The 21,328-nt window shown below is 45.9% G+C and overlaps 1 protein-coding gene across 1 annotated transcript in view; it reads right to left on the bottom strand.

The window, feature by feature from the left end:
* Positions 1 to 21,328, bottom strand: part of LOC135226728 (FK506-binding protein 15-like) — a 194,941-nt gene that overhangs the window by 59,604 nt on the left and 114,009 nt on the right. Inside the window, 2 exon segments of the mRNA XM_064266437.1 lie at positions 1,261 to 1,431; positions 1,433 to 1,477. Of these exon segments, the coding sequence (XP_064122507.1) occupies positions 1,261 to 1,431; positions 1,433 to 1,477 (216 nt within the window).

Here is a 21,328-nt window from a genome sequence, read left to right as displayed (position 1 = left end):
TTAACAGATGGGTCAGTCCTGCTTTAGTAGTTTCTCCCTCCTCTTCCCAATTTTTTCTACTAACTTCCCTGGCCTGACTATTCTTGATAGCTTTTTTCAATGTGTACCTCTTATAACATTTGTTGTTCATATGGTAAACAAAATTTTCTTTTCCAATCAACTTCAACATCATATATATGTTGACATTTCTGATTTCTGCTGCTTCTTATATTCTCTTCCTTCCATTTCCACTGTTTGTAGTTCATTTGTCTGATGCCTGACACATTATACACTTGGAAAGGTTGGACATTTCAGCAGACAGTTCAGATCTTTTAAGCTTCACAATAAGTGGGCCCCCTGTATTTGCGTTCTCCAGATTCAAGGACTCACACATTCGTGGATTTCTCTCTGGAACATATTCCCCCTTATTTGCCAGAAATGCGCCTATTTGCGGTATTTTTCTATGAGAAATATCCACAAATTCCCGTATTTTTACCAATTTCATCATAAAATTCACTTTTGTGATACAATTATTAAAAAAACCAGGTATACAAAATTTTTAGTGGGTTTCTCTTGAGTTTTAACTTACAAAATAGGCTGTTTTAAGTGTTTTTATAAGAGTTCCAACAATTTGCAGGGGGGGGGTCTGGTACAGCATCCCCTGCAATTATGGGGGGACCACTGTAGTATTTTCAGCCATTCCTACTCAGTAACCTGGAATGAAGAATTTCTATCAGTTTGCTGAAAAATAGTATGATTTTCACGTTTTAGTACCTTTCATTATTTACTGAGATACATCTAAGACCAACAAATATAGCCAAAAAACTGAAATTTAGAGAAAACCTAATATTTCATGCCCTTTTGACCTCTTGTGACCCTCAAATCAGATTTCAAGTTATGTGTTACACATCATCTTGTAGAGCTTTCAGAGATGGATATTTCAAGTGGTCATTGACTATTCTTGTACACATCTGGAAGAAGTTAACACACAAAGTTTTCTCACTCATTGTTTTGAGGACCTTTTTTGTCAAAATGACCCCATAAACAAGCCAGAATTTCTGCCAAAACCCCAGAAAAAGAAAAACAAACCAAAAGTCTTACCCTGGCCTTTTTTGATGACCCCATATGGTCTACTACTGAAAATAGGTGACAAACTTAAGGTACAAAATTTTCTATGAAAACCCCCCTCAGTCGACAGACAGTGTCTCTTAGTTTTCCCTCAAAAACAAAACAAATTCAAATCATCAGAAATAAGCTTGATCAAAAACAAGTAATTCTTACCAACAGAGCTGGCTGTTGCCATGGAGACTGATAAACAACTAATTGCTGTGGCTGGTGTGACATGTGAGGTGGTCGCGTGCTGGGTCTGGTTTTCAAGCTATCACTAGGAACAGAAGGAGCTCTAGATCGGATGGCAGGAGTTGCTTCAAGCTCTTCCACAGACCCAGAAATAGGATCCGCTGCTGTACTTCTGCTTTCGTCTCCTGGTTACTTCTTCCTGAAAGAATCAAACAGCAAAATATTGTACAATGCAAGCAGAAAACAGCATGTCCATTATAAAGACTTACTATACTGTAACAATACAGTATACAGTAGTTATGGTATTTGTTACTTCAATGAAGCAATTTTTTTGGTAATTTGTCTTTCGATGAAAGAAACATGTTAACAAATTCAAGTTGCTATCACAAAGGGATGTTTGCCAAGAGGTTTCCTTTTAAAAACCAAAACCTTAAAAAAGTAGGGTATTTTGCCCTTGATGATTAGACCTCTAATAGTAGGTAATGTGTTAATAGTGTCTACATAATACCTAGCGTGTAAGCCAGAGAGTGTTGTGTAATTGCAAATATCTATTTGAGGACTATTGGTCCTGGAAAATGGATAAAAGAATGCAGTGTATGTGCTAGTGCTTAGCCCTCCTACCACAAAAATGTCATCCGACCAAGCTCCAATTGTCCATGCAAGTGACCCTGAAATTTACCAATGCCTGTGCCCCACACACAATTTCTGTACTCACGAATAATTCTCTTTACTTTATACAGTTCCAATTGAACCGTTCCGACATCGAGTCTGCTATACAATCTGTCAGTGAGGCCTTCCAGATGAAGAACATTGATGTTGTATATACAAACTGCAGACCTGATACCAGATAAAATTCTTCAAGGATGATTCCATGAAAACCTTGTCCTCTCATCAGAAAATTCATATCTCCTTTAGTTGCTAGACCTTCTCAGTGGAAATCTACACCAATGACCCTTACAATCTGCCTCCAAAGGGGGGGGCCTACTGATCTAAGCCTACCTGCATTATACCATACGGCAGAAAATGCCTTCCAAACAGCTAAATCCCTCTCAACAACAACAAAATTTAAAAAAAAATAAGAAAAAATTGATTGAGGAAACAAATGATAAGTTTTCATAGATCTGAGACGTGATCAAAGGATTACAAGAATCACTCAATCTTAAAACTGTGGGTACTGCCCTCTCCCCCTCGGATGAAGCACCAACACCTCCTATAGACTTTCCAGAGGGCCCTGTTGGACTGTCAACCTCCTCTCCCTTCCCAGTGCCTCTGGTGCAAGATAGATCTGCAGTGACAATCAACAGCCCATCATGAGTCACCCGAGCCTATCTCTCCCCCCCAACCCCCCCATCTTGGATGACAATGGGAATGATCACAAGGAGTCTGGCGGCTGGCAGGCAAAAGCAAATAGAAAATATAAAAGAACCTTGTTTGCCCGCCGGACCAAAGCCCAACAATTGTGCATCACCATGGCTGAAAACTGAGAGAGATGTCATGTGATTCACAATCAACGCTCATCAGTGAAGTTAGATATCATAGTAGAGAGAGTCAAGTTCCTCACAGACTCCAATCCCCTCATCTACCACGAACTCCCATGCAAAACTGAACGTAAAACAGCTTACAGGATTACCTGCCTATTTCAGCACCTTGATGTTCTTAAAGCAAGAACTTCGGTTCTAATATAAAAGTCTCAAGATATAACCTAACCCGGACCAACGGCCCCAGGGGAACTTACTGACACCCCAACAGGGGTGTAGGTGTAGGCCTGGCTTCCATCACAAGTGCGAGCCAACCTCACACAACGAGTGACTGCCCATCCCAGGTGGCTAACCCACCATCCATCCAATTGATCAACTCTTTCATCTCCCATCTTCGTGAGTTACCATGGATACATTAGACATAATCTCTGGGAATATTTTTGGCCTCAAGCAGAACATTCCTCTCCTAAACATGTTCATTGCACTGCAAGAAACACTCCTCTGGTCACATCACCGTCATCTGCGATTCAGTACACAAGGACTTCAGAGCTTTCTCGACCTCATTGATGCAAGTTACAGATCAAATCGTAGCCAGATGGCTGAAAGGGGACCTTTCTTTCCTGTGGCACAAATAGTTAGACAATATGGCAAATGTGATGACCTACAGGAGTGAAAGATTGCTGGGGCTTCAAGTGACAATGGGGAACTCTTAAGATCTTAGTAATTAATGTTTATATGCCTTGGGAAAATAACAACTTTGATCAATACTGCATGATCCTAAGTGAGTTACACAGTATTATTCATGATTCTCCTGCTGATCATATTTGTATAATCGGGCCCTTAACTGTTACCCCACAAAAAAATTTTAATAACAAACTTACTCACTTCTTTCAAAATCATGCTCTCCAAATTAGCGATGTAATTCTCCTCCTTAGCTCATATTCTTAGGTACAAAATAGAATGGACACAATTACAACCCCCTGGTTGGACCACTGCATCACATCTCCACAACTTCATGATTCCACTGTGACCTGCAACATTCACTACGATCTAGCAATGGGCCATGATCACATCCCTTTATAGGTGTCATTCAGTACCCCATCCCTCCATACAGTGAACCCCCTAACTGAGACGCCCACCAGTTGTAAATTGGGATTTTAAAAACCAACGGAAACCAGCTACTTTAGAGTGACCACGAAAACCAGGTTGCTGTCAATAGTTCAACCAGCAGATGCCTTACTTTGTACTAACACAAAATGTCAAAATGACCACAACAGGAGTGATCTGAGAGACTTCTTTTAAATATAATTTCCACTATGCTTGCTTCTGGCAGGGCTACCGTTAGATTTCGTCAAGGTAATTCTCATAATATACCTGGTAGGAATGACTTGGTTAAAGATCTGTATTCATATTCACGAGAAATGCTTTTGCAGTGGAGACAAAATAGTAGCCCGAGGGAAGGACACTTTGCATTGCTAACACTAGCCTGTGCTGTTTTCAAGGTCTAACATATAATACCTGATTTTAGGCCTTTTTTTTTGCACTGAATCCAAAAATCATGTTCATTTTCCTCAATCAGATCAGGTTAATGAAATATTAGCACATTAAAAATATCCTAAATTCCAATCTATTAGTAGTGATTGAAACACAATATTGAAAAAAAATTAGACTGATTTATTCACAGAAGGCTTACAAAAGATTTTGAATCGATAGAAAGAAGAGCATAATGAGCTTAGGAAGCTACTCATGGATGAATGGTCTCCTCAGGGACTTCCGTGTGTGCTGAACAGACTCCACATCCCTCTTCAGGCACCAGCAGTAGTTGGCCAGAGAGTTGACATTCCATCAGCCTTGATAGCGTTCCTCCATAACACTATCTTGGTGAAAGCGCTCACCCTGTTCTTCACTGAAGTCTCCACAATTCTCTGAAAAATAGTCCAGATGAAACATGAGGAAGAGCATTTTCACTGAATGCGCACCTAAGTTGGCAGAAATTCTCCATTAACTCATCAACACCTGATACTGGGAACATCTGTGGTTGCCAAGGAAGTTTGCAATGACTGATTTAAGGGACAACCAGGCAGAGAGTTCAGCAGGATTCAGTACATCATCAAAACTAGCATCCTTGATGAGTTCCCTTATTTCAGGACCATCAAATATACCTCCCTTGAGTTTCTCCATGCTTTTTTGTTGAAACTTCTGATGGAAGAAAGCAAATCCTCTACATTCCCTGTCCAATGCCTTTACAATGTTCTTCATGTGACCGAGCTTGATGTGGAGAGGTGGCAGCAATATCTTTCTCGGTTCAATCAGAGGGTGGGACAGAACATTGTGTGACCCAGGTTTTAATTCTTGTCTTGATGGCCACTCTTTTCTGACATAATGCTGGTCATCAGCACAGCTATCCCATAAGCACAGAAAGCACGGATACTTTGTGTAACCACCTTGAAGTCCTAGGATGAGTCCAACAACTTTAAGATCTCCACTAATCAACCATTTATGTTCCGGTAGGTATTTCAGAGCAGACAACAGACGTTCCATACTTCTGTGGGATTCTTTCATTTCAACTGAGTGCCCAACAGGGACTGATGAAAACTTATTTCCGTTATTCAGAAGAACTCCCTTGAGACTTGTGTTGGATGAGTCAATGAAAAGTCTCCATTCCATAGCATCATACTTCAGACCAAGTAATTCAATCAGGTCAGCAATATTGTTACAGTAGACCAGTGAAGATGCTTCATCAATTGCGAAGAATTTTCCTGATACCGATAGAATGTTGTTCCTGGTGCCAGTAGACGTTTCCCTCGAAGACAAGAACCCAGTAGCTGAGCAGACTCCTTGGAAAGGTTCAGGTCTCGTGTTAGGTCATTGAGTTTGGCTTGGGTCAAAGGCACTTGTTGGCTGTCCTCTTCTGGCCTGTATGCACCACACTCAGCTGTATCAGTCATGTCACTAGATTTGGAATCAGAACTAGATTCCATGGTGACATTGGCTCAGGAACAGGAAGATCAAGGCCATGGGGGACTGGCTTTATGGCAGAAGGAACATCAGAGTATTGAACTTGGTGCTTGTTCTTGCAATTGATGCCTTTTAGATTTGTCATGCAAAAGTAGCAGTCAGTAACGTGATCTTTCCCTTCCCTCCACACCACTGGGACACCAAATAGCATACTCTTCCTTTTCTTGTTCCTCCAATCCCATAAATTCTCTACACGTTTTGCAGCAGATATGGGGAGTGAATGGCTTATCCTGGTCCCTTAGTTTGACTCCAAAGCAAGCTTGATATGCCTTCTTCACAAAATCTGTGATTTTTGCTTGATGGTCTGAAAGAACCATATGTCCGCAGATGTAACAGAACCTATTAGGAAGGTTTTTACACTTATGATCCATTTTTATACATATCTAGACCTGAAAGGAGAAATAAAAATAATTATCAAAGGTTACCCACAACCCAGTTTTGCAAAAACAAAGCCCATACATGCTTGAATAATTACGATATTTTGGATAAATATGCTGGAATAGAAATAGACTATATCTTAAAAACCAAACCTGATCCAGGAAAATGAACTGTATTTTTTAATTCAGTATGCAAAAAAGGGTCCTAGATCAGTTGGAAAAACCCTTGACCTTTGTAAAAAAGTTTTGAAACACAGGCCAGTGTGGGAGGCATGGTGTGATGAGACAGTACGGAGAGCGCAGTTCAAACTTATTACTCTTAAGCACTGCAGATTAAATGAAAAGCAACTTAAGAGCTGATGCAATGTCTCGAAATTTAGAATTCAGAGATTATCCTCATCTTTGGAAAGACATTCAATCCCTAAATCCCAAAATTAAAAAGCTATCACAGAGAGTAGGAGAAGCAGTCGGTGACAAGGCTATTGCAAGTATGTGGGGCAATCACTTCAGCAATCCTTACTAATAACATTCAATTTCATTTTGCAAATTGCATTACACCAGGTAACATCAGCGATGCCATAACCAACTCATCTAATGATAAATTAACTGGCTGCGATGATCTTCCTGCAGAAGCTTTCAAATTCCGCCACCCAATAATCTATATTTTCCTAGTACCCTATTCAATGCATGCATAATTCACCAGTTTCTTCCAGACTCCCTACTCCTAATTCACTTAATACCATTAATCAAAAACAAGCTAAAGGATGCCGCTGACCCTGGCAATTACTGCCCGATTGCAATTATACTACAATTGCGTCGAAGGTACTCTAGTCGGTTCTTCTGGTGAGACTTCTTACCTTTCTACACATCACTAACAACCAGTTCGGATTTAAAGCAAACCACTCAGCCAACATCTGCATCTATACTATACTGAAAGAATTGCTGAACTATTACCTATACGCAGCCTCTCCTATTTACCTAAAGTTTTGTAGATGTAAGAAAAGCATTTGACAGAGTAAATTACCTGAAGCTGCAAAAATGAGGCACACCTTTATATTTAATTGGCATTTTATATTGCTGTTCTCCACACAGCAATTCTGTCTCAAATGGAGTAATGTCTTGTCATACACCTTTTGCTCCCTAAATGGGTTTTGGCAAGTGGGCACTATCTCTCCTCACCAGTTTAATACATACACAGAGGCCTTGAATGTAAAACTGAACTCACTCCCAATCGGGTGCACTGTCAACAGAACAACTATAAAAAACATCTGTTATGCCGACGATGTGATTCTTATTTCCCCATCAGTGAAAGGTCTCAAATGACTCCTCAAAACTTGCTGCCAATATGCAGTGGAATTTGATATCCTATATAGCGAAACCAAGACCCAATGCATGTCGCTGCTTCTGAGATTGCTTAAGCATATTGCAGAACAAATTTTCCTTAGTAATCATCAGCTGAAATTCGTCCATGAATTTCCATATATGGGTCACATTATCACAGACAACCTAAAAGATACAGTAGACATAGAACATAGGCGTTGTAAATTATGTGCAACTGGCAACATGTATGCAAAAAGGTTTGCTTTCTGCCACCGAGACATAAAACTGCTGCTCTTTCGCTTGTATTGCTACAGTATCTATGGGTGTTCCCTCTGGACAAACTATACCCCAGAGACCCTGAGACATATCACTGTTGTGCACAATGACATTTTGAGACGCCTCACAAACACTCCTCGCTACCACTCCGCCACACAAATATTCACAGAAAACCACCAGGACAACTTAAAAATTATTGTAAGGTGAACAATGTCCAGTCTGATAACCCAAGAGAGAAGCAGCAGCAATTCACTCATACAAAGCATACTAAGGAGTGAGGCAAGAAGATCTAAATTGTGGGAAAGATGGGAAAATTACTTAAATCTCTGTCTGCTAACTGTCATCTGCAGTATCTGTCATTATTATGACATGGTTACTGTTACTATACTGGTATTTTACTTTTTCATTATTACTGTGAATGAACCAAACAAAAGCAACAAAATTAGTCACAGGAGGGTAGTAGAAGGTGCACTTATCAGAGTGATTAAAGTAATTGAAGGAAACAAAGGTATTACCTCAGAAGATCCCATAAGCCGAGTTTTGATATTAAAAGAAGCTAAGATTGACCCTGCTGACCTGGAGATTAGGTTTCCTGCCCAACAGACTTTTGGTGACCACACCCTTACCACAAGGGTGAATCCCATTGACCATCAGCTCAGGATATCAGAGCAACAAGAGGGGATTGGCAACTCTCAAGAAAACCAGAACAGCCATCACATAAATGACAGCTCAACGAGATGAAGTTCCAGAAGACTGCTGGGCCTTGACCCAGGCTAACATCCCAAACATCTCTTGAGAATGGGCCACAGACAGGGCGTGAAAGTACTCGAGTGTGGAGTAAAATGACAATTTGTCGAAAATTGCATTTTTCCTAACTATACAAACCTGAGGTCCTTTAACAATAGGAAGGTAACTAGCGGCAGCTGGATGGTCGTAAGTTTCGAACAAGGAGTGCGAACGGTAGTTAACTGCTTGTCCGATCGTGCGCGCGCCCGCGCGCCCGAGAGGTGAAGAATCACTTTTTGCTTTAGGCCCATGCAAAAAGTTGCAGAGTGAGGGGTGGCATGAGGTGGGGGACTATATGTAAAGGACCTCAGGTTTGTATAGTTAGAAAAATGCAATTTTCGACAAATTGTCATTTTGTTCCGATACGTAATACAAACCCTCGGTCCTTTAACAATAGGAAGACTCACTTATTGGTGGGAGGAATCTGAGTCTTTTTGGTGAACAGACTGGTGTTCGTCCAACCCTGGAGTGCCTCCCTGGTCGTAAGAGCAAGGGAGGGATCCAAACCTCGTCCGATTGATCGGGGTGTGCACCGCAGGATCAATGGTCAGACCTCTGGGCCAAGTACTAAGAGAGAGGCAAGCGTATCTCTTCGTACCAGCAAGCAAGAACTTGTTCCTGTTTGCAAGAGACAATCATAAAGTGATGGGTTTGTCTCAAGTTGGCATCCACTTCCTCCCCCTTGTTGGAGGAAGTGGTGGATATTTACTCCTATCCCTACTGAAAGGGATAGGATAGTGCTCTATTGAGTAGCTCACCTGCATCTCGTCCTTACCCAGCAGGTGACGACCGTGTCCCTCTACCCAGAGGTAGAGGGAGAAAAAGATGGGGAAGAGGAGCCAGTCACTCTCATTCACTCATCCATTCTTACGGTCACACCAGGACTCGATGCTGTTCAGCCTGCGAGGGATCTGGGTTAACTACACAACGTGTTGAGCAACCACCACGGTTCCAGGAAAAAGATCCAAGGAACTGTGGGCAATATCCCGAAGGTAGGAGGAGGTGCATGCGGTCCGGTTGGACCAGGCCCCTGCCTTCACTACCTGCGCCACGAAGAAGTTCTTGCGGAACGCAGAGAATGATGAAGAGGCGTCCACACTCTCCTGGGTGTCGAGTTTCTTCAGACAGCTCCGTCGCGCCTTCACAGGACAAAGCAGCATAGCCTTCGTATCGGAGGCGGTGAAGTCCGTTAGGGAGGGTATTGTGAAGGACTCGAACCAATTGTCAGTGACCAAAGGGGTTCCGAGTCTTCGCTATGAAGATCGTACGTATCGAGCGTCACAAATTCCCATCCCCTTGTGCTTGACTTTGCAAGAAAAGTCATGCAGTTACCTAAGACGAAAAGAAGGGAATAGTCGTATGACCTATCCCTCTTCTCGACTTTGGTTATGTACAGTACTCATACTGATAAGCTATTAAGACGAAGTAATGATTGCTCTGGAACAACCGAACTAAGTCCACAGCGTAGTTCGTAACTGACTCGGGCGCTCTGACAGCTGCCGACTGACTGTTTCGGAATCGGCAAGATGTCCAAGCATCCGGGTAAGTCACGTGACCTTCGCCCTTTAAAGAGTTATGCTGAGAGACCAAACAATAATATATTTGTTAGTCAACCGATGCCGGACGCGCGGTGATGATTCTCTTAATGCATAAACTCAAAAGGCGAAAGTCAATTGCCTTCAAAAGACCGAGGTCCCTGATGGCAAGAAAATCTCATAGACATTGAATCTCAGCTTAAGGAGAAACAACACTATGTGACGTTGAAGACGAAGGTAGGCAATGAATGTAACCTACGTCTTCCAGCTGAATCGAGAGAAGGAATCTCAAGATTCTGAACCTGTGCTTACAAATGACTGAAAACGCTACCGCCATTTCATTGCTGTCCGGTGTGCAATGAAAGCGGGCGTTCTTCAGTAATGACAACACGAGGGAGAGAGCCGCTTGAAGAACTGCTTCTCATGGGCTGAACGTTTGGAAGTAGAGCTGGCAGGTGTGGGAGTAGGCGATGTCTTTCAATACATCTGCTAATCCGGGGTGAACAATGAACAATTGCACACCTCCGAATAAGAGATATTTTGAGGACAAACTCAGATTCCGCAAAAATCATTCGCATTATCGGCGATACGATGCAGCAAGAGACTATTACAGAATTTCTGTTACCGTGCGCGGAAACAGAAAGATGAGAGTCGAATAGATATCTCTGTTTAAATTCTCGCAATATCCAGAGAAGACGATGAATACTAGTGTCACAGCAGTAATGGATGGTCATTCATGTATGCGAGAATCCCCGTTAATCAGACTTAAGTCCGTGATTGTTGGGCAGAGATACGGTTGGTATTGTTTGGCTAGAACCACTGAGCATAAAAAGATATGCTCGAGCAATTATATTTATGCGAAACGAATTTTGGTAAATATAAAAGCTTAAATGGTGTTGTTGTGACAACACCATAAGTATATAAAATTGAAACTGGAAACTCCAGGGAGGTTGCAGGCAACCCCAAGTTGCAGTTCAATTAGTAATACTTCTCGTCTCACGTCGCAATCCGTAGAGTAACCAGGATATGCGCCTACCCCTCAGACCATTCAACAACTGCTTAGCAGAATCATATCGCGAGGTTAATTATACGTAGTATATTTGTAGGAATTCTGAACACAATCTCCATCCTAAATTCTTTCCCTTCAAGAAAACAAAATAAGGATTGGAGATCGACCGCCTTCGATCTCTAAGAAAGAGAGAGAAGGAGAAGTCTTCCCCGAGGAAAGCTTCAATGGTGCACGAATAACGAAGACGAAAAATTCAGGCCAAACTGGATATTCCCGTCCGTTCTCTCTAATCCAGGGCTGGCCGCCCTCCACTGTGAGATATCTTCCTTCGGCGACAGTCTTCTTCCAACGCTAAGAACTCCAGGAATTCGAGCATTTGGCGAGATCCCCGATTATCGTGGTAACAATTATCGGGAATACTCGTCTAACTCCCTTGGACAGTGGTCTCGCCATGTGTGCTAGAAATTCTGCAAAATTCTAAGCGCCCAGCGAAACCCCCACCGCATTCGTTAACGAATATCGGTTGGTTGTCCTCTCGATTCCCGTAGAAATCGGTTTATGGTGCAGGGTCCCTCTCCACGACCGGGGTTACGTCAGGTAGGACCCGAAGGTCCCCCGGTAGCGTAGTCCCCAATCGTGGGATCCTACAGAGAAGTCTGTAGGATCCTACCCCTTTCCCTCGTGCCGTAAGGAGAGAGGGAATGGGGAAGGAAAAGGATATTGCTCGCCCTTCCAGCGGCACTAGCATTTGGAGACGAGAGTAGGAGCAGCCATCACCTTGCGGTGATGGCCTTCCTCCCACCCCCCTCCGAAAAAACGCCGCTGTCGCGGCAGAGGAGGGGAAGTAGCTTGCCCGACCGGCTAGACCTGAGCGAGCCTTCTCGTCCGGAGACGAGAGGCTCTCCTGGTTCAGAACCGAGTCGAGAAGCTCTTATCGCGGCAAGCCCACCGTCCAGTCTGGTTTCCTTCCCCTACTCGGGCTCGAGAACGACTTGAGCCGTGGAGCGGCGATCCTCTCCCCAGGTCGTTGTGCTGACGAATCAGTGCAATAACCTGGGCAAAGTTACTCTGAATCTCGGAAGTTTACAGCGTCTTGAGGAGTAGGACCGTCCAGTCCCTCCAACAAGAGCAGCTCCCAAGACCCTCCTCCTTCAGAAGAAGGACCAGCAACAGATCCCTGACGTTGCCTCCAATCATTGCAGCGTACGTCCTGGGGGCTGGTCCTAAGACCATACCTGGCACGTGCGGCGTCGTGACGGGATTGTGAGCGGCGCATCTCTCCACGATCACTCCTATATAACCTCGCTCTTCCCGGCGTATGCCGAGGAAGTTGAAGGTATCGGAGAGGAGATGACAGAACTGACGCTACCCCCCCCCCCCCCTGACGGTCGCCTCCAATCACTTGCGCGTATGTCCTGGCTGGTCCTAAGATCATACGTGGCACGTGCGGCGTCGTGACGGGATCGTGAGCGGCGCACCTCTCACGATCACTCCTAGCTACCTCACTCTTCCCGGCGTGCCCCGAGGAAGTTGAAGGTAGTGGAGAGACAGACCTGACGCTCCCCCCCCCGCCCCCCCCACCCCCCCCGGGCCGGTCGCTGGCAGGGACCAGCGTACGTGGGGGGGCTGCAGCCGATCACCAACCCGCGGTGGGGATCGATCTGCAGGCCTGGCCGTGCCGCTCACCTGTGGCTGAGCGGCTCGACTGAGCACGTCACCCCGGTCCCCGTGCGTCAGACGAGCTGCTGCTGGTTACCGTATCCGCCCGGTCCCTGTGGGAGCGGCGGTCAGGTGGACCTGCAGAGCTCGCTTTCGCGGTGAGACCGGTGAGCGTCCTCGCGGCACGTCAAACCGCTGGTACCAGCCGAGGCTGGTACCGTCGGTCGAGGGACCTGGGGGACCTCTTTCCCATCCTCAACCCGTGGCCGGTCAGAGACCATCACGTCCACACGAGGTACCGGCTGGTCGCTACGAGAGCGGCCGCTGGCCTGGTGAGAGTCACCTGAGCGGCTCTCGACAGTCTTCTGCTCCGTGCCTCGGTCATGACGCTGAGCGAACTCAGGCATCTTAACTTTGGCTGCACGGTCGCCCGAGGAGACCGTACACTCGGAAACTTCTCGGCGGTACGAGAAACCGAGCCGGTCAACCTGTGGCTTAGCAGCAGAGCTGCCAAGACCAGGCGAGGGTGTACCAGCGGTAGCCAGCACACCCTTGGTCCCCGTCTTCTTCTTCTTCTCAAAAGAGGAGACGGGCCCCGTTCCCGAAGGAACAGGAGGACCAGCAGAAGACCCCCCTGTCACACCGGAGAGGGAGACAGCCCTTCGAAGTTCCCGAAGGAGTCTTCTTAGGGGGGAAAACCCCGGGTTACCAGCTGGTCGCTGCGAGAGCAGCCGCTGGCCTGGCGAGATCACCTGAGCGGTTCTCGCCGCCTTCTGCTCCGTGCCGTGGTCTTGGCGCCGAGCGAACTCTGGCGCCGAAACTTTGGCTGCACGGTCTCATCCGAGGGAGAGCGTACACTCGGGATCTCCCGCGAACGAAGGAGACCCGAGGCCGCCGGAAACCTGGCGTAGCGGCATCGCCGCTGCACCAGGCGAGGGAAGTACCAGTGCTAACCGATACTCCTCTGGTCCCCGTCTATCTCTTCCTTACGGAAGGGGAGACGGGCCCCGCTCCCGAAGGAGCAGGAGGACCAGCAGAAGGACCCCCGTCCCACCGAGTGGGACTTGGGCCCTTAGAAGTTTGCCCGAAGGAGACTTCTTAGGGGGGTAGCAGCCTTCTTCTTCTTCGCTTATGGGCCTTAGAAATCGAAGGGGAAGAGGCAGCAGCAGACGAACGACGAAGGTGACACCTTCCCTCTTCTTCGTCAGCTCAGGCAGGACAGTCGTCAGGTCCTCCATCCAGGCCGGAGTCGGGGCTATTGCCGAAGCAACACGGCCCGACTGCACCTGTCCGGAAGGACCTGGGACTGGGGAAGACACACCATGGGCAGGACCAGCATGGACAGGCTCAGGAACCAGGAGCAACAGGAACAGCAACCAGCTCAGGAGCGGCAGGAACAGCGGCAGCGGTAAACACAGAAGGGCAGCCAAGCCAAGTAGCGGGAAAACCACATCAGCAACAGGTACGGCAGGCCCAGCCATCGCCCTCGTAGAATCATCGCAGCCAGCGGGAACCTGGGTACTGGCGGCCGTCCAGTCCAGGGGCGAGCTGCTGGAACACGCGGAAGTCTGGGGCAGGCAACGAAAGAAAGAAACACAGGCCTGGGGGGGCGGAGGGCGCATACCCCTCTCGGTACGGCGGCGACCGGCCCTAGTAGCGGGCAGACGGCGTCACCGGACACAGCATGGGGATTGTGGAGACCGCGGGGGACGGGGGGGGAAGCAGCATAAGCGGCCGTGGAGGTTTGTTAGGTTGATGGAGACCGCTCCAAGGGTCACCGCCCCAAGACCTCGCTAGACGCTGCAGCAGATCGTGGATGCTAGGCACGCCCTGCAGCCGCAGTGGTCCCATACCTGTCCAAGGTCGTCTCCCACGGATGTAGCACCTGCGGTAGCACAGACAGATTAGTAAGAGGGGTTCCCTCACGCACGGGGGGGAGACGATGCCCCACCCCGAACGCAAGGAAGACCCCAAATACAAAATACAACGAAGAAGCTGAGCGGGGGCAGGAAAGAAGACGAAGAATCGGATACCAAGGAGTCGCGGGAGAGCTTTCCGACGACTTCCTGGCAGACCTTCGCTTCCCCCCCCTACCCCCGCACAGCAGTGAAAAGTAATATGAAAATGAAACAGAATACTGCACTTGCGATTCACTTCATAGAAACTTAAAGGGGGAAAGATCAATTCCCGGGTAAGAGCGGAAACTTGATCCATAATAATATGATGCTATCCATAAATATATATGAATGAAACAGAATACTGCACTTGCGATTTTCACTTTCACATAAATAAATAAATCGTAAGGATTAATTCCTGGGTAAGAGCGGAAATTGATCCAAAATTAAATTTGATGCAATTAATAAATGAAAATGAAAAGAATACTGCATTGCAAATCCACTTTCATTGCATTCTATTCATACAAATAAGAGGCTCGTGCCGAGCGCAATCACGCTCTCGGCAACGAACGCACAGGGCAAAAATATAATGAAAAAGAGTACTTACATCTTTCAATTACACACTTTCGCCCAAAATACATGACTCGGCGGGAGTGCGCCCGCCCTCGGCACCGAGACATAATTCAAGTCAATTTCATGAAAAGAGCGGAAATCGCCGCATCTACGGCGATAGCTCCATGTTGATTCATAATTAAGTAATGAAAATGAAAACAGTGTACTACTTACAGTTTCATTTTCAAGTCAAACAAACCATTAGTAGAAACACATTAAACAAAGCTACGACGATGAAGACGGGCAGAGAGCGATGACGAAACACGTCCTTCACACCCGCGGCCGAAAGCAAAAGTGATTTCTTCACCTCTGGGGCTTGCGCGGCGCGACTCCGCGCCAGCAGATCGGACAGGACAAGCCATTGTTAACTACCGTTCTCCCCCTTGTTCGAGCTTACGACCGTCCCAGCTGCCGCTAGTTACCTTCCTATTGTTAAAGGACCGAGGGTTTGTATTACGTATCAGAACAAACTAAATGTAAATGCTTAGAAGTAAACAAGTTACAAAGTGATTTTGTGGGTTTCTTTTTCAATTACTGTGAATATTATCAATTTGGAGTTTTCCTACATTCAATTTTCATATTTAGCCCTCTAGACCTGACTACTGTAACCCCCTAAGGTCTGTAGCTGGAATTTAATTATATACAATCTGTTCACTAATATAATAACCTTTAATGCTTTTTTTTAACTATTCTCAATATTACTACTGTTACGTATCACCATTATTATGATTACTATCTTCATCAGCAACTCTGAGGATATTGCCGATTAAAGGATTTTGACGTAGGAAAAACCTATTTCTGGGCGATTGGTTCGTGTCGCCCAGCAAAATAATCCTTTAGTTCATTATTTCTTAGGTAAATGAGCTAACAAATACCAGAGAATAAACAAAATAAAGAAGAGGTCAGTATAACTGACTCGCTCACCCAAAATAAAAGAAGGGTGTCAGTATGGTAACTAGGGCGAGTGAGACCACTACCACAAACTTCTTGCCATTTAGAAATTTCCCACAACAAACTCCCTCAAGGAGAGAGCCGACCCACAGAGCGGGGCGGCAACTACTACTACTGCAACCTACGCCAAGCCTACTGCCGCGCCTCTGGTGGCCATCCTGAAGTTAGCAATCAATCTTGTTCGAAGGGTTGGGAAGAGGTGGGATTTCGCTGGGCGACATGAACCAATCGCACAGAAATAGATTTTTCCTACGTCAAAATCCTTTTTCTGGGCTCAGTTCGTGTCGCTGCGCGAAATAATACCAGAGAATTTGCACAAGATAGAAAAGCACAGAGGGTCTCAATAAAACTAAAATTTTTAACTAAAATACTATAATTGAAATAAAATTGGAATATTCATACAGAATCTTCAGACAATTTCTGAGTAAAGGAAAACAAAATAAATGTAACTTACAGCTATAAATATTTACAAAATTATTTAAACAAGTTACAAGTATGAATATGTAAATTAACATGTGTGTGGGAAAATAACATAAACAACACACTTAATGAGTTCATAAATACAATGCCATGAGGCAACAAACCATTGATAAATGGGAGTGTGGAACCCTAGCATAAAAATAAGGGGACCACACTCATAATGATAATATATACAAACAATTTGTGGGTGACCCTAGCATAAAATAAGGGAACCACACCACCAAGCAATCATGAGAGCAGCTAAGACTCGAGATGAAGTGTAGAGCAATATGGTAGGCTAGACAAAATGTTAGGTAAGGTAGGTAGAAAGGAGATCTGGATCTTCCATTATACTACTGGGCAGAGTCAGGGGAAACTATGTTACCCGCTGCCACTGCTGAAAATTTCAGATTCCAAAGACTTCAAGTAGTGACGCTTAAATACTGTCGGCGATTTCCATCCAGTATATTTTTTCAAATCATCAAAGTTCATATGCTGAAAATAATTAATTGAGGTGGCTACTGCCCTGACATCGTGTGCCTTAGGGAAAGATTCAGGGTTAGCCTGTTTAATAAAGTAGAGGATCTGTTGCCTTATACCTTTAATTGATAAGGTACCACCTTTTTCTCTCCTAAAGAGGGGACCCGAAGAGGAGGAGGATGTCCTAGACAGAAAGGCTCGCAAGGTCATCACCGGACAAAGAGAAAGGTCTTGGGGAAGGGGAATGACTTTCCATGGTTCCCACCTCAACAAAGGATCCTCATTTTTTGCTAAAAAGCTGCGATCTGGAGAAAGCAGAACTTCTCCTGAGGGGAGAAATTCTCACATGACCCCGAATCTCTGGATAGCGCCGACAGTTCTGAATTCTAGCTCCTGAAGCCAAGCTTAATAAATATAATGTTTTTCTTAAGAGCATTATGAATGAACATGTCATATTATCTGTATCTGAAGCCAGTTTTAGAACATCATTCAGAAACCATGACACTGAAGTAGGCCTTACGGAAGGTCTAAGTCTAGCACAAGACTTGGGAATAGACGAAAAGTAGGAGTCTGTTAAGTCTATATTAAAACCCAACTGAAAGATCTTCTTCAAGGCTGACTTGTCTGTCGTAATAGTGCTAGCTGCGAACCCTTTTTCAAATAAGGATCTGAAAAAGGATATAGCTGAATTGACTATCATGATTCTAATGTCCGATTCTCTCAGGAAAGATGCCAACTTTTTAACTGCAGCATCATACTGCCTCAAAGTTGAATCCCTTTTATCTGATTCTAAGAAGAGGATATTTTGTGGATCTATATTTGCATCCCTCTTGGCCGCAAACTTCATGAAGTCCATAAAGTTAGGGCTTTGAGAATTCCTGAGGAAGCGAACACAGACTTCATTTGTACCGACTGGGAGAGTCTGGATTGGGAATCCGAGGGGACGAAGACCCAATTCCAGCAGCAGGGTACCAATTGCTCTTCGGCCAGTCTGGTGCTACTACAGCTACCTGACCATTGAAAGTCCTGAGTTTGCTCAGAACTTTCAGGAGAAGATTCACCGGAGGAAAGATGTAAATCTTTTCCCAGTTGTTCCAATCTATGGATAGAACGTCTGTGGCATAGGCCAGAGGTTCCAGGTTGGGAGCCATATAACAAGGAAGTTTGTGGTTCGCTTGAGAGGCAAACATATCTACTTGTAGACCTGGTACCCTCCGGTGTATCCATTGGAACGAACTGTTGTCCAGCGACCATTCCGACTCCAGCGGGACTGACCGGGATAGAGCGTCTGCTATAACATTCCTCACTCCGGCCAGATGGGTGGAGGAGAGGTGCCAACTGAACTTGTCCGCCAGGGAAAAGATGGCTACCATGACATGATTCAGGTGTCTTGACTTGGAGCCTCCCCTGTTTATGCAGTGAACTACTACTGCGCCGTCCAGAACTAACTTTACATGAGAGTTCTTTGGTGGGAGGAGCCTCTTCAGAGTTAGGAACACTGCCATTGCTTCAAATACATTTATGTTCTTCTGGAGCTGGCGGAAATTGAGGTGACCAAGTTCCTTGAACTTTCTTGAACTGGAGAATATTCCCCCTCCCCAAGCCGTTAATGAAGCGTCTGTGTGGATAGTGATTCCCGGAGGAGGGAATTGAAGAGGCACTGACATGGACAGATTCTTCATCTTTGTCCAAGGACGCAGACAATTTCGGAGAATTTGCGGTATTGTTGACAACTTGTCTCTGGATCTGACATTTGCTCTTGAGCGCCAGATCCTGGTTAAGTCTTTCAGTTTGGCTTTCATCAAGATGTTTGTCACTGAGGCAAACTGAAGGGAACCTAGGATTCTTTCCTGGTTTCTCCTTGAAGCATATTTGTACCTTAGAAATTGCTTCACTGACTTCGCTATTTCCTTCCTTTTGGCTACCGGAATTGACAGAGTGAGAGAGGATAAATCCCATTGAATGCCCAGCCATTGAAAACGGGACTCCGGAGTGAGTCTTGACTTTGTCCTGTTTATCTGGACCCCAGATATTCCAGGAACTGAATGAACTTTCTTTGTGGCTTTGCGGCATTCCTCGACTGTTGGTGCCCAAATCAACCAGTCGTCGAGGTACGCTACTACCATTATCCCTTGAGACCTTAGTTGTTGAACCACTACTTCCGCTATCTTCGTGAATACCCTGGGGGCTACGTTCAGACCGAAGGGAACTACCTTGAACGAGAACGCTTGGTCTCCCAGCTTAAAGCCTAGGTAAGGCGAAAGTGTCTTGCAATAGGGATATGATAGTATGCGTTTGTAAGATCGATAGAGGTGGTGACGGCCCCACGGGGAAGTAAGGTCCGCACCTGCGGGATAGTCAGCATTTTGAACTTGTCGCAGCGAATGGCTAAGTTTAACTGGGACAAGTCTAAGATTACCCTTCTTTTTAATGAGCCTTTCTTTGGCACGCTGAATAAGCGACCTTGAAACTTTAACCGCTTGACTCTCGCTATTGCTCCTTTCTGAAGGAGTTCCTCCGCATACTCTGTCAATTCCTTCGATGGAAGTTGAAGGAATGGTCTGGGTGGAGGGGGGCCTCCGATCCAACTCCACCCATGCCTTTCGACACAATACTTTGTGCCCACTTGCTGAATCCCCACCGATGCCGGAAGAGAAACAGTCTCCCTCCTACCTTGGAGATCTCACTGCTTTCCCCTGTTGAGCAACCACTTCCTGATCCTCTCTGGCCGAAAGGCCTCCTCTACTCTACTTCCTGGGCGAAACGGGATCGAAGTGTTGAAAGGCCTGGCTAGAACATCTGGTTAAATGCCCGGGGAGACAGCATAGGACGTGGAAGGTTGAGATTGTGGGGAAATCAGGTAGATAGGCTGAGCCTGAGTTTTCGAAGTGGAAGGCTGTCCTGGCTGAACAACTGGCACCGCAGACACAGCCTGACTGAAGTGCTGAGGCTTCTTTTGGTAAGGCTGAAACCTTTTGGCCTTCTTTAGTTTCTTGCCTGTTGACGAAGGGTCTTGACGTCTTTTGGCGGAGAGGCCCCAACGGTCTTTGAGGCTCTGATTGAGCCTCGTGGCCTCGTTCTGAACCTCTTTTACCATAGCTTCTGGGAAGAGGTCTGCCCCCCAAATGCTGGAGGAGAGCAACTTATTCGGCTCATGCCGAATAGTTGCTTCCTGAAGGACATGCTTCCGGCAGTTGACCCTAGCAACCACAAACTCGTACAAGTCCGATTGGACTGTACAAGTCTGTGATTTTGGTCAAAAGCTTGAATAGCGGCTCCGAAGCATATGATAGGGCCGCTACTTCAGTCATCGCCATGGTGTTAAGAGACCTGGCCAGCCTAGTTCTAGCCTCAAACTCGGACTGAATGAGGCTATCGGGGAGTCTCGGAAGCTTCTCGCCGAACTGGTCCATCGCACAGTCCGGCTTAAGTTTGCCTACCGAAAAGGTGTTCGGTAGGTCTTCCCACAAATCACCAAGCGAAGGAAGTAAGGGTGATGTGGAGTCCGCCTCTCTCAACTGCGGCAAGGGCTCTCCTTTTAAGCCAGCCGGGATGGTAACGCTGGCGATCTTGGTCAAGAAAGGAAGAGGAGTCTCTTCCTCCATCGTAAAGATGGTGAAAGGACTCTTGAATGCCTGGATTCTGGTGTTGGAACAGTCCATTTCATCCAAACACAGGAGCCATTCCCTCTGAGCCTGGTCCCTGGAGTACAGCACTGTCTCCTTAGGAACCTTATCCTCCCTATTCATAGCAGCCTCCGTCAGCCTGGCGTAGCCAATGAACGGAGGTTGAAGATTCTCCGGGTAAAACTCGAAGTCTTCGATTCTTCGAGTACCACACTCCGGGATAGAAATGAACCCGTCCTGGATAGGAGCGTAGGAAGCTACTCTCCAGGGATTGTTCATGGAGAATGGAGGGAGGGAATCATGAGGAGGAAGCTGGAGTAGGCCTGCGCCAGGTGCCGGAGAGGCAGCTTGAGGAGCTTGGTTGAAGCCAGACATGAGATTTTCTTGTGTGGCAATCCTGTCTGACAACTGAGAGAACATCTGCTCCATACTCGTCCTCAGGGACCCTACTAAGTCTCCCATCTGTTGCATCATCCCAGCGGAGAAAGCGTTGGGATCAAAGCTGGGAACTGATGTCGAAGTAGATGGGTAACTCACCAGAGGTACCGTAGGGGAAGGAGAGACCACTG

This window comes from Macrobrachium nipponense, chromosome 15 (assembly GCF_015104395.2).
Source record: "Macrobrachium nipponense isolate FS-2020 chromosome 15, ASM1510439v2, whole genome shotgun sequence".
NCBI lineage: Eukaryota > Metazoa > Arthropoda > Malacostraca > Decapoda > Palaemonidae > Macrobrachium > Macrobrachium nipponense.
The sequence above is the reverse complement of the archived record's forward strand: the minus strand, read 5'-3'. Positions and strand labels throughout refer to the sequence as shown.